Source organism: Olea europaea, unplaced genomic scaffold, assembly GCF_002742605.1.
Source record: "Olea europaea var. sylvestris unplaced genomic scaffold, O_europaea_v1 scaffold1252, whole genome shotgun sequence".
NCBI classification, from domain to species: Eukaryota; Viridiplantae; Streptophyta; class Magnoliopsida; order Lamiales; family Oleaceae; genus Olea; species Olea europaea.
The window spans coordinates 219881-234553 of NW_019229960.1; the positions used below are offsets into that span (position 1 = coordinate 219881).

At 33.4% G+C, this 14673-nt stretch overlaps 2 protein-coding genes across 2 annotated transcripts in view; one reads left to right on the forward strand and one right to left on the reverse strand.

Moving 5' to 3' along the window:
• The window catches only part of LOC111374450 (L-type lectin-domain containing receptor kinase IV.1-like), a 6891-nt gene extending 6079 nt beyond the window's left edge, over nt 1-812 (forward strand). Inside the window, exon 3 of the mRNA XM_022997122.1 lies at nt 793-812. Coding sequence (XP_022852890.1) covers nt 793-812 — 20 coding nt within the window. The remainder of the gene's footprint in view (nt 1-792) is intronic.
• Nucleotides 813-9806: 8994 nt separating this feature from the next.
• LOC111374462 lies at nt 9807-12462 on the reverse strand. Its single transcript, XM_022997130.1, has 3 exons — nt 11594-12462; nt 10758-11105; nt 9807-10670 (listed from the first exon to the last, which is right to left on the reverse strand). Exons 1-3 carry the CDS (start codon nt 12029-12031, stop codon nt 10047-10049), a joined length of 1410 nt encoding a protein of 469 aa, XP_022852898.1. The 5' UTR covers nt 12032-12462; the 3' UTR covers nt 9807-10046.
• Nucleotides 12463-14673: the final 2211 nt, after the last annotated feature.

Genomic DNA, 14673 nt, shown 5'->3' on the forward strand with positions numbered 1-14673 from the left:
CAACATGTTCCCATATCCCACCACCAAAGAATAATGCTATTGTCTAAACTGCTTACGATCATCAGTCTAGGCATCAGTAAATTCGAATTAAATGCTTGAACCTATTTAAAGTAGGAATATAATCCTGTTAAGATCTTCAATCTATTATTCTGTTAATTGAAACCTAATATGTTGACCATAAGTGTCTAGGTAAATAGTATTACTCACAACCAACCACGAAACTAGTCCATTAATATCATAATATTGGAAACTCATTTCCAAAATCCACGTTATGGATATGTGAGTTACTCGTGTTAATTTAGTAGTTTGAGGACTAACTTGCATATTCTTAGAACTTGAGAATAACCAATTTCGGATGATTATGGAGGTCGAAAACCGACGTGTAAGCTTTTGAAAATTTTGAGACCAACATTGAAGATTTGGATTAAAAAAATGGATAAAAAAATTGATGAAAAGTTTAAATAGAGAATTCTTCAATTTTGAAATTCAAAGTTTTATTTCAATCTTGTAACATCAATTCTTATATTTCAATAAAATTAATTCTTTATTTCAACATTTGTCTATTTCCACTTCTAATCTACATCCCTTGGGCTATTTTGGGGGGTGGGGTGGGATGGGGTGGGGTGTGTGTGTATATATATCACTTGGTGATTAAAAAAAATAAAAAAATAAAAAAAAGGAAAGGAAAGGAAAAAAACGAAACGATAACAAGGAAAGAAAGGAATCTACATCTGAGGGCCAAATATTTAACAAATTAAGGGATTAAGTCATTTTTTGTTTATTTTGATCCAGTCATGGTTTGCAAACAGTAGTTTGATACGTCTGCAACTATTTTTGAGAATTTACTTAGAGTGTATTCAATTGACTTTATTTTCTATGGAAAATGTCATTTTGATTCACAATTTTTTCATAAAAAATATTTTTCAACTTTTGGTCACGTGGCTATATTTTCCTCAAAAAATAAGGATGACATTTTCTTTTGAGAACGATAATTTTTATTTTTCAGGTAATTCACTCTCTCGTTCTCTATCTCATCTATCCACTCTATTTCATCTACCCATTAATAAAAAATGGACAATTATAATATTATTTAGATTGAAAACTAAATCAATCAAACATATTTAATCAATAATTTTCATACAAATAAGTTCTAGACAATTGAATTGTCTAAAAATTTTTTTTTTAATGCAAATTCTGTTGGGATCAACAGATTATAGAGAATGAAGTTAATGACGCGATATGAAGTATTAAGGATTACAACAATATAAAAATATATCAAGGTATAAAGTAAAGAAGAAAAAAGAGGAATTAACGCAAATATAAGATGTATTATTAATTAACAATGTGGAAAGAATACAACGCCACAGCAATTTTGGCTTCAACTAAACTGAAAGAGGAGACCTATATTTATAGTACACGAGTCAAACCCTAAAAATAGGCAAAAGATGAAAATTAAGAAGAAAATCATGTAAAAGGAAAAGAAAGGAAAAACGTGTGGCACACAAGAAAATTTGTTTCCTTTCTTGGCTCCAATTTGATTCTTTCCATATCCTTCTTGAATCCAATATGGTATCTTTCCAAAACCAACATGATCACGTAATCTTCCAAATATTTGACCAAATTTTGAGGCATATAATAAATAATCTCTACCTTAACTCAAAATTTCGGTGCAACGAACGAAACTCCAAGATTTCAAATCCATCTACATCGAAATAACCAATCTCCTCAACACAGTAGCCAAAACTCTCCATCACCGAAACCATTTTCCTCTGCAAGGCATTCACAAACGACACCTGAACCCAAATCCCAGGTACCCAAAATTCCACCAAGGAATTATTGTTGACCAAATAGGGTCGAAGCACACCCTGTAGCAGACACCAAACCAAGTGCTTGATCAGAAGGTCCCTTGTCAAAACTGTCACCTTCAACGATCCCAAAAGCATCACAAACATCAATAACACCACGGTACCTACGCTCCATGAGTCCACCCCTGACATTTGAACATAGTCCATCTGCTGAAATTGGTGGCAAAGCGGAATCAGCAACGCTCTCTTTAGCTGTGTTCAGAACCGACCCAGAGCCCAACACAAGAGATACTGCACCAAACTGAATATCCACCACGTTATTGAACTTGTCCCGATGTCTCAAAACTGATTCAGCGCTTCCCTACAATATGCACAACTGGGATCTCTTTCGTCCCTCCAGTACAACCCGGACACCCTTTCGAACATTCAAGACTCCACCTCCACCAAAAAATTTATACCCTTTTGCATCCAGGGTACTTAGCGAGATAGATTTCTCTTCAGATCTGGAACATGTCGAACCTGACCAAGTGTTCTAACTGTCCCATCTTGCAACCGCAATCTAACTCGATCGATTCCAGCAATACAGCAAGACTCATTGTTTTCTATTATAACTCCACCTTGCTGAACAGTCTCATATGTCTGAAATAAATTCCTATCGGAACACATATGGTGCGAACATGCCAAATCAAGAATCCACTCCTCGTCAGGCTTATATTCTACGTCAGAAACCACAGTCAACATCACATCTCCGCCATCCAAAAAATTCTCGGTAATATTAGTCTCGTCCGAATTCCATGATTGCCCCCTATGATTTGCAGCTAAATCACCTTTAGCCTGCAACTTATCACAATTCTTTTCCAAGTGTCCTTTCCTTCTACAGTAGAAGCAATACACATTGTTGCCCCTCCGTCAATCACCAGGAGATACAAAAGCTTGCCCATCCCTTGATGTAGCTCCAACCAGATGCTTCAACTTCTCCTTCAAATGTAAAGCATCATAGACATCGTCTATAGTCAACATATCCCGGCTGTACAAAATGGTGTCCCGAAACGATGCATAAGAACTAGGCAGCGAACATAACAGAATCAAGGCCAGATCCTCTTCATTGTATTTAACCTCCAATGTCTTTAAATCTGCGATAACCTCCTTGAACACAGCAATATGGTCTTCCAACGACCCTCCTTCCGCCATGCGATGGGAATACAACTTCTGCTTTAGAGCTAGTTTGCTAATAAGACTCTTGGTCATGCACAACTGCTCCAATTTCAACCAGAAAGCATCAACAGTTTTCTCCTTCAAGACATCCTGCAAAATATTGTTGGATAGATGAAGATGAATCAATGACAAAGCCTTCTGATCCTTCCGTTGTTTCTCCTCCGTTGTCCAATTAACTGGTATCTTCTCAAAACCCAGCAAAGCATCGTCTAAATCAAATTGCGACAAAATAGCCCTCATCTTTATTTGCCACGACGAAAACCTTGTATTGCGATCCATCAGCGGAATATCAAACTTTGTGGCAGCCATCTCTGAAAAACTTCAACCAATCCACAAAAGATCCAAACTCTGATACCACCTGTTGGGATTGACGGATTGTAAAGAATGAAGTTAATGACGTGATATGAAGTATTAAGGATTGCAACAATATAAAAATATATCAAGGTATAAAGTAAAGAAGAAAAAAGAGGAATTAACGCAGAGGTAAGATGTATTATTAATTGACAATGTGGAGCGAATACAATGCCACAGCAATTTTGACTTCAAATAAACTGAAAGAGAAGACCTATATTTATAGTACACGAGTCACACCCTAAAAATAGGAAAAAGATGGAAATTAGGAAGAAAATCATGTAAAAGGAAAAGAAAGGAAAAACGTGTGGCACACAAAAAAAATTGTTTCTTTTCTTGGCTTCAATTTGATTCTTTCCATATCCTTCTTAAATCCATTATGGTATTTTTCCAAAACCAACATGATCACATAATTTTCCAAATATTTGACCGAATTTTGAGGCATATAATTAACAATTCTATACTCGCAATTGAACGCACCCTTAATACTTTTGGACCCCTTTTCGAAGAACAACTTCCAAGGCACTTCAATCACTATACAATGACCTTGTTTGAGTTAAATTAAAGAGAAGAAATGTTTCAAAATCTAAAATTAGAGTTAAAAATCAAAGAAAAATCAAGAAATATGGTTTTCAAGATTTAGAGTGGAAAGGAGATTTTAATGCAAGATCATCAATTTTTTTATTTTTCTAAATTTTTTAGAAAAGTGGTGATGTACACCAATTTCTTCTTGAATTTTTCTTCTACACGATACGAAACTATATTTATAGTTGGGAATAGCGACGTAATCTAGTTTCAAATCATTAATTTCAATTCTCAAAATTTTTGAATTTTATTTTTTCATGTGTTGATTTTACTTATATTCTTTATTGTTTTTGAAGTAAGTAACTACTGTTTCAATGATTTATAAATTTGAAACAATCAAAGGGACAAGTCAAATTTAGATCACCTAGTAAAAATCAATAATTGGATAAAAGCTAGAGAGATACTTTTATTATCATTTCGATTTTAATTGAATTACTAAGTATTTTACATCATGTTTGATAACCATTATTTTCAAACTCATTTATGTGGAGTAGGTGAGCGCAGAAGTCTTTTGTCACAAGTTCAATTCCTCCTACCAACACTTTATCGATCGAGTCTATCACACAGGGTTTACCTAGTCGATTTACTTGATTGTATAGTTTGCAGACTATTGCGTCAGTCCGAGGGTTTACCTAATGTGCACCTGAAAGGTGGCGGCTGCGGGTTCCCCCATCATAAAATATATATATATATTCTACACGTAAATCCAAAATTTTTTCATGCTTCTTAATTACACATTCTCCTAAAAAATACTATTCAAAACTTTATTTTGTGTTTAATTGATACTTAATCTAATTCACATAGAGATACATAGTAACTTGACTCGGCCAAATATTTAAATCAGAGAGAAATAATTTGATCTAATTAGTGAGTCTAATAGATTACGATTTTAGGAATTGAACTAGAGAGTCGATTAAATGAAATAACTACGATGAAATCATGAATTCTAACAGTTTCGTAAATAAGTTAAAACCCTAAATTGATACTTGCACACGGTTTAATTATTTTCATAGATTTATAACTATTTAGCATTACGAATAAAATAAAGTTTTATTGTTTTACTCGAATCAAAGTTAGGAATAGTTAAATCAATATTTAGATACTATAATACTCGTGTGAATGATAATCCGAACTTTTAGGTTCATTTTATTACTTGTTAATCGATATCGTACATTTACGATAAAAATACGAAATAGTTGGATTGAGTAAATTCCAGTTAGCTAAATGGACTTGTTATTCTCTCATAAATACCCTCACCATCCCTCAAAAGTTTCCTCCACCGACAGTTTTTCAAATCATATTTATAAGCATTTATACATTCAAAAATTTATATACACACACATATGTGGGTGTATGTGCACACATTAAAATGCTGAACATTGTCTAACAATTTGATAACACTTCCTGAAACTCGGGTCGGACTGGTAACATAATGAAACAAAAATAAGATGAAGTTCCCAGAAAAGTCACACATTAATGATCCCTACCAATGTCAAAGGCAATAAATTATTTCCTAACCCATAGGCTAATTAAGCCTATACCCATTCTTAATTTGTCTAAACATAGTCCCGTCTGACAAATTTCAATTCTTTGCTATCATCATCGTAATGTGTCATTGTATAGTTGTCAATGAGTTATGCTACAGTTATAAAGGGTTGACAAAGTGGATTACAAAATCACATCCATACCAATCATTTCAAAAATAAATCTTTAAATCATTTGAAATCAATGATCTTAATTTTGTCAACACACTTTGTAACTCAACTTTGTACAAGTAACTTTATTGAGTTGTCAATTGTCACTGTGTGACCATCATGAATTATTTTTTTATTTGTTTTCTATCATCGCATTGAAATGTAATCTTAGCCCACGTTTTCTAGAAAATGAATGGAATAATATTTTTTTAAAAAAATAAGTGGTTAAAAAAGAATGAAATATTTTCGATTTATGTGTAATATTATTTTATGGCCCCGTTTGGTACATATTAAAGTAAAAATGAAAATAAAAATTATAGTCGTTGTGGGCCTCATACAAAATATAGAAAGTCAAATATGATGACTTTATATAACGGATAACGATCATATTTTTCATTTTAATAGGCAAATAATAAGAAATAAACAGGGGCTATGAAAGATTGAGTGGTTGAAATAGGAGAGAGAAAAATTAAATATAATGTAATAGAATTTAATGAGGATCAAACGAGTTTTTATAGTCGTCAGTTTTCACCACGTATAACCTTCATAAATTATTTGAATTTACATATATTGTGCACTTGAATGTGCACTGGAAAAAGTGATCAAACCGTACATATATGTATTTGGACGCATGGAACTATTATATCTAGGTAGATATGGCCAATGTACTTGTTCTTCGAATTCCTACTTTAGAGCCCGTTTGCCAAAATTTCCGCTTTTTATAGAAGAATTTTTTGAAAAAGATATATTAAGTCAACATTTTCTTATGGCCAAACAAAACACTTCCAATAATTATCCGTACATATTCAAAAGTAACTTGTCAGTCTCATAAGTAATTTTTAACTTTTTAAAAGTTCTGTCAAACGGACTCTCTATGTGTCTAGCTTATGGAATAAGTTGAATCATTCCAGAAATTATAGTAACTACAAAAATTGGTTCAAGAGGTTCAAAACAAAAGTATATAGGAAATCTGGTTAGATCCTCCCACCAAAAATTTGCTTTTGAAATTAAAAAAACTATTTTTAAACACATTTAAATAGTTTTCTGAAAGTATTTTGTGTAGTTAAAAGAGTTTTTGAAGCAAACTAAGGGATTGTTCTTTTAGTGTTTCAGTTTTGTAGTTTTGAGTTTTGAAATCATTTTGGATTTTATGTTTTGAATGTCTGTTTTGAAATTATTGAAAATGTGTTCTTTTTGCCATTTTTGAACCATTTCCTATGTTTTTAATTTTTTTCAGTTTTGTACGGAAAACACTCAAAACTACAAAATTGTCGTTTTGTGTTTTCTTTACAATTTTTTTTTTATTCGAAAATTCGTTTTCGAAAACAAGAAAGAAAACGTGTTTTGACCTTTTCAAAAAATTGAAAATAGAAAACGACCCAAAAACGACAAGACAACACACCCTAATCTAATACAATTTTTTCAAAAAGTAATTTTACACGCAAAAGCAAAATAGAAACTCTGCCAAATGGGCTATAAGTCCCATCCAATATACAAACCTTATAATCATAATTAATAATGAATAAAATAAAAAAACGTGCCTTACTTTAATGGGCTAGTAATTAATTTCTTCCGTGATCAACGGGGAGCCCTGACAACCGGGGACCCAAATCATAATGAGAGTTACCCACAAGAAACTGCAAATTATATTGTAGTCCAATGCACGTAAAATATGTACATAAAAAAGTGTTGAGAAAAATATAGGGAAATTTAAATAGGCACGAAAAAATTTTATCTTTTAAGAGATATTTCTTCCCTATCCAACAAAGTCACAACTGGGGTATGATAGAAAATCTCTTTCAGGATACAATGAAAACGTTTGATTCAAATTATGATTATTTGATCAAATCAAGAAGACACTCGAAAAGAACTGATTGATGCCAAGAGAAAGAAAGAAGAGTAATTTTTTTAATGTCTTTTGCAAACGAGAATTCGTCCATGTCGATCCCTGTTGCGCAGTGACAAACACTAATCCGGACGGCAAATCATTCGCAAAACAAAAAATAAATATATGCAAAATGATGAAAAATATCTAACAGAAAATTCACACCTTTCACATAGGGATGGGACTCATCTCGCGCAAGTCCCATCTCTATCCCTATATACCTAGATTATGTTTATCAAGCACAACTCATATAATTTTAGGTCAAAATAAGGAAAGCAGTTTACTGCCTTGTGCCTTTGGCGCCCACACACAAGAAACCAACCAAACAAGGACCGTATGATTTAAATTCAGGTCCATTAATCAGTAAAGGACCTTTCTAAATGATTATTCTAAAAGTCGCAATGAATAGCGGGAAAAGTAGGCAGATGCATGTTGTTTAATGGAGTTTCATACGACCATATCAGTGAAGAGAATGATCTCAAAATTCATAAGAGAGAAAAATTAACGAACAAATAAATCCAACTCATTTACATGCTCGACTGAGACATAGTGAAAATTCTATATAAGTGTAGACATAATTCAATATATAACTTATCAAGATTTCCCACGTGAGAGTCCCATTCTGTAATACATTAAGTTTTAAAAAAATAAATAATAAATAATATAGTATATTGAGGCGGTGGAATTGGATTGAATTCCACCCAAACCAAATTAATAACACACAACACATAAAAAAAAAGGGTACAGAGAAGAAGAAGAAAGAAAAAGAGAAAGGGAAAAGAGGAAGAAAAGGAAGAAAAAAGAAAAGAAAAACTCACCAACGTGTTAAGAATTAAGTGGGTTATACTATTAGGCTTGAAAGGTAAGTAAAAGTTACTTACTATCAAGTTTTGTTTGATTTTATAATGGTTAGATTAAATTCAATTTTATTGAATGGGTTAAGTGTAATAAACTATGAAATTGAGTAAAATGAAAAAAAAAAACTAGTTTTAGTTATTAAAGAGACTGTAAAAATCGCTCAAACGTGAAATAATTAAGTTTGGGTATCGCCTATTTAATTATTGAAATTATTTAAAATAATTAATTATTTATTTAAAAATTATATCGTATTTCAAGCAACGATACTGACATTAGAACAGTTTACCAACCGGGTTGATTTTGCGAACATAGTACTATGAGTGAAAAAATATAAATATTTTAAAAGTATTTATGAATTAAGTATATTGTCAAAGTACGTGAAATTATATGCAATTATGTATTCGATTACATAATTATTTTGGAAATATCCTTTCATTATGACATTTGTGGAACTCAAAGATTAGATATGAAAATATCTGTGATGTGGAATGTGAGACATGTGATATTGAGATCGACCAGAAAAGTACCCATGATTACATACTTCTTTTAGTTCACTGAGTGAGCCTTGACCGTGTTCTATACTACATTGAGGGGTCTTGGACCGGATATGAAGGGGTCTCGACCGTGTACATATAGTTCATTGAGGGACCTTGGTCGTGTTCTAAAATTGATTATGAGAGGTTTTTGAAACTGACTTTCGTTCATAGAGGGGTCAAAGGTCCGTGGCGAAAGTGCTTAGCCTGAGGGGCAGATTTTAGTCAGAGGGTACATTTTTGGTTTATCACATGTGATGTGATGAGATGATGACTATATCGTGATTATGAAATGATATTTACAGTATTATAAAAATGACTTACTTTTTGTTATAATTGTACGAGTCTATCATGTGAATATTAAACGATATGAACTGAATGTTTGATAAAAATGTTAAAGTAGAAAGTATAATTATTTTTGAACTCTTCCACTCACTGAGATATAGACTCATATATTTTTTCGTAATTTTCCTACAGGTGAAAATTGATTCTTTTTAGTTGGAGGAGTCTAATGATTTCGGAATAAGAGTCGCAACACATGTTGAATATTATAACTCATATTAATGAAACACAGTAAATATTTTAGGCTCATTGCATTATATTTTATATAAGCATTCGATTTTGTTGTATTTTTTTGAAATAATTCATAATCAACTTTGGTGATAGATTTGACATCTAGTCAGCATGTAACATCGGCGCAATGAAAACTTCAGTGTGAAGCAATAATCATGGAAAGAAAAAAAGGCGCACAAGATTACTGAAACACTATTGTCAAACAAATATAGCAGAATTTGTCTTCTAACCGCTGGAGTAGGCCTATGCCATTAATATGCAGGGAAAAGTAAGCAGAATCACATTAAGAAAATAATCGATTAATTAGCAAATACTACTACTTATCAATGGGATCCAACCCTTTAGTTGGATTCTGCAATAAAAGTATAAATATTCATCGAGGCTTGAGAAAACCCATGAATGATTATGTACACAGATTAATGGATGTACGCCAACTACTATAACAAAATTATTCAATAACTGAGCTAGGAATTTGTAACTCCTATTCTGTTAGTCAAATAGAAAATGCCTACCATATGAACAATTGCCATAAGTTGAACCTACTTGGTTAGATTTTCATTTTCCAGACTATGTTATCAATGCTACTATCATGAATTTTCTCCGCAGCAGCAACTTTCACTCGATGACCTGCAAGGGAAATTGTTGACTTTTCCCTTTCATCCTGAGGGATTTCACAAGCTTCACTTATGGAAGCAGATCTTAAGTCAGCCGGTGGAATAAAACAATCTAGTGATAGACCTGGAACATTGAATGCTACTTCTTCAATTGTCCAAGCTTCTTCCATCCTGGTTTTTGAATGGCTCATTGCCATCTCTCCAAACCGAAAAACAGTCACCACAGAACGCCCAGAGTGAGCAATAATTATTCCTTCAACAGGCCGATAATCATCTAGGCAAGAACTGATAGTAGTCTCCCAGTAAACTGCATCTCCACCATTAGATTGGATGCGAGTAAGATGTGAATCCTCCATATGAACAAGAAGTCCAGTCTTCTGGCTGAAATAACCAAAGAGTGCATGCCTTGTAATCTCTGCTAGTCCTTCACTCCTGGCCCTCAATGTCTGAGGGTCCACAGCCAGCTTCAAAATGAAGCAATCTTCCCCATTCATCTTCTTCTCGCCAATGCAAATGGCATCAGCAAACATACTTGCGATGGTTCTCGGATCAAGACCCTGCAAAACACAAAAACACATCTATATGAGATCAAAAGACTAGGCAAAGCATAATTATATTAAAAACCAAAGCAGTCACATCTCCACCTGAAGAGCACGGCGCAAAGGTCTAACTGGGCCTTTGGCAGTGTGCGCCCCCAGCCAGGGTGTGTGCCTCCAGATCAGCTTGCCATTGCAGCCTGCATGAACTTTGCTTCCCCCAACTGCAAGCTCCACATACCACATGTCGGGATTCATCTGCCAGAGGACAAATCCTCCGGATTCCACAGCTCTAGCAGCATTCCTGTTCTTCACTACCTTCGTCGCTGTTTCAAACTCTGAAGCTACCATTTTCAACTTGCCCATGGCATAAGCATTCTTAATAGAATTGAGGATCTTTTGCCCTCCAGTCGCAGCAGTATACTGATGCAATATATACTGTGCGGATGAAGTTTCCTACAGAAATTACAAATCAATAATATAAAATCGAACTTAACGTACAGAGTAATTCTGAGTCCAGTACTGAGAAAATTGTCGGAAACAAATTATTTCCACCAGTACATGAAAGTGACAAAAACCTTGAACCTGATACTAGAACTAAACTTTCTTGTTTAACATTCCTATAATCCTCTGCCTCCCTCCATTTTTCACTACCACGAAAAAAAATTAAAAAAAATGAACTTTATACTCGCAACATCATTCTTTATTAAAGAAACTGAAAAGAAAAATCTATTTCGGTAGAGAGAGCACTTAAAATATAAACTAACGCACGTAGACAAAAGAATTTCAATCAACTCTAACAATTACACCTAAACAAATCATACTCTGCCAAAAGAATTCTGGAATGATTTGACGATTAAGCATGTCCAGTATACATCATCAACGAAATAAAAAATTATAGCCAATACATAAATAAATGTATGCACAGAATCGGGGAAACATACAATAGAAGAGTCTTTGATGCTGAGATGAGGCCAATGGTCAGTGATGCTAACATGCACCGGCGCAAGGGGGGCACCCATCACCCCAAGCAATAACCTTAGATCAGAGTTCCTGTTACTGTACCCATTCCCATTGGACGCCACTGTGGAAACTGAGGGGTTCCGGGTTAGTTGTCCGATGACCCACTGTCCGACAGAACCGACCCGTTTTGAATCACCGATTTCCCCGCAGCCCGGATCCGGACCCTCAATCAATGGTGCCAGAGTCTCACCCAACGGTTTCAGACTCCCAGATCTTAGAAACGACGACTCCGGATTATCAATAGAACTATTCTTCTTCCTCCGAAGCAGACCAGGACTCTTTGAGCGTGACCTCACAGGAGATAAACCCCGTACAACCTCCTCCTTCAAAGCCGAAAAGAACCCTTGTTTTTTCTCCATCTTCGAACCTGAAAACTCTCAACTATAACGCTAATTTTGTTTCTTAATCTCTATCTCTATGCTTTCGCAAACTTCAGAGTGAGAAAAATAAAGGGCATGTGGGTTTTGTCGTCGTTTCCTATGGGAGCACTCGATTAATATCATAAAACAAATTGTAAACAAAAACTCTCAGAAAATGGTGAGTTGATATATATATATATATATATACACACACACACATAGTAGGAGGCATTGTGGAGGCGGAGGGGGAGGGGGAGGGGGAGGAGGTTTTCTGTTATAGAGAGTGAAATGTAGCGCGTACTGGAGTGGTTTTTTATAGTTAGAGAAGAGAGGAGAAACTCTGGACCGAGTAGAACTGTGAGTGTGAACAAAACGTTGAGAAAAAAGTGGCGTTATTGCAGTCTGCAGAGAGAAATGCACAGAGAGTGTGACGGTGTGAAAATGACTTGTTTATGGAGAGAGAGAGTGCTGGTTCATTGTGATGAGAGGGTCGTCTCACGCGAAGTGAATGCGCGTTTTGGCTAGAATTGTAAGGGACTTTAAAAAAGAATTCAATTATATTATTTTCTATTAAAAAAAACAAAGTTGAACCAAATTTTGAGGAACCCACTACTCCGTCCCTACAGCATTATAAATAAGGTAAATTTTGGGATGTGCCCCAATAGATCAGAGAACAAGGGCTTGTCCATATACTGATGTTCACAAAGAGTCTAATTTCATATCTCAAAATTCGAATTTTCATACTGTGGTTGTCAGCGAAGTTGTGACTATTTCACTCATGTCCTTTGCACCACTAAAATATGCCCCAGGAGCATATTATTTTCTATTTATTTTCAAGTTTGTTTGAAAAAGACTATTTTGTGAAAATAATTTCTTTCAAATAAAAAAACATGAATCTATATACAAAATTATTTTATTTAGATAATATAAATTAAAATTAAATTTGAAGAAAAATGATTTTTTGTTATGAAAAGAGAGGGAAAAAATGATGATAAAAGTTAATAGACTTGTGTGTTCTTTATTAAGATCCAAACCATATATTTATAAGGAATAATTAGGAAAACAATGATAATAAGTTCTAAAGCTACAGTGATAAAATTATCATTCACTAATAAATTTACCACTTATAATACTACCCCTTGAATGACGCATTATATAATATCCGTTTCGTTAAAACATTGTTTGATAAAATTTCAATGGGAAAATGAATATACTTATTTTGGAGCATTAAAAATGAATGTAACCTTATTAAAATCTTGTTGGAAAAATCTAGTGGGATAAACCGTAGCGATGGAAAAAGAGTACATCTACTCTCCTGATGTTGATCACTGAAAATCTTTGAATCGACACATTCCAATCTCATAAACTAATTTCTTGAATGTAGATGTCAATAATGTTTTTGTGAATAAATCGATCATGTTGTCACTTGAGCGAAATTGGTGGACATCGCCATTCTGTTAAAGCTCATGTGTATCAAATTTTTTTGAAGAAATGTGCTTCGTCCTATTACATTTGATATAGCTTCTTTTAAATTGTGTAATACAAGTTGTATTATCTTCATACAAAATTATTGAACTATCTTTTGTTGAAGTTAACCATCATGCTTGCTTGGATATTATGAGTAATGTTCTTTAACCATATATATTCTCGTCTTACTTCATGGATTATAATGATTTCAGAATGATTTGAGATGTTCTTGTCAAGGATTACTTCACATGTTTTTATGATATAGTTGTTTCTTTATGTGTAAACACATATTTTGTTTGTGATTTAGTTTTATGTGGATTAGAGAGCATTCCTGCATTTGCATATTCCACTAAAGTTGATCCCGGCTTTTGAGAATATTATAATCTCAAATCAACAATGCCCTCTAGGTAATGAAAAATATGTTTAGCACCATTCCAATGTTATTGAGTTGGTGCATAGCTATATCTTCCAAGGAGTTTTACCAAAAAAAAAAATATATATGTTGGGTCGAGTGCAGCTTGCAAGATAAATTAGTGTTCTAATTGTACTAAGATATAGTACTTCAGGGCCAAAATTTTTTTCTCCATTTTCAAGTGGATGAAATGAAAACTTTTTTCACATTAAGTGATTAAATAATCATAAGTGATTCTAATGGATGTGCATTATCCATATAAAAAACGTTTTAAAACTTTTTCTATATATGTAAATTAATGAACAAATAATCTTTCTGAGAAGTATTCAATCTGCAATCCATGAAAAATTTTGAATTTTTCCAAATCCTTTATCTCAAATTCATTTTTCAAACGATCTATAGTTTTGTTGAGCTCTTCATAAGTTTCAATTAAATTTAAATTATCAACATAAACTGTCACAATTGCAAATCTAATATTTATTTTCTTTATGAAAATACATAGGTAGACATCGTCATTTTTATAACTTTCCCTTCAACAAATATTTGCTAAGGCGATTATACCACATGTGCCATTTTATTTGGTCAATCATTATTTCGATCGATATATTTCGACGCATTTATTTTGATTCCTCCCTATATGATGCAGTACATCAAGTACAAAATTGTTATCGACAATTTTTCTTCTCGATTCTATTTCTTTTCCCATAATGACATAAATTATTAAGATATTCCAAGTTTCATTATTTCAAGTACATGAACATTT

Coding starts and splice junctions, on each gene's coding strand:
- LOC111374462 (XM_022997130.1), bottom strand. CDS start 12,031: ATGGAGAAAAAACAAGGGTTCTTTTCGGCTTTGAAGGAGGAGGTTGTA. Junction 11,106..11,593: donor GCATCAAAGACTCTTCTATT/GTATGTTTCCCC, acceptor TAATTTCTGTAG/GAAACTTCATCCGCACAGTA. Junction 10,671..10,757: donor CTTTGCGCCGTGCTCTTCAG/GTGGAGATGTGA, acceptor TGTGTTTTGCAG/GGTCTTGATCCGAGAACCAT.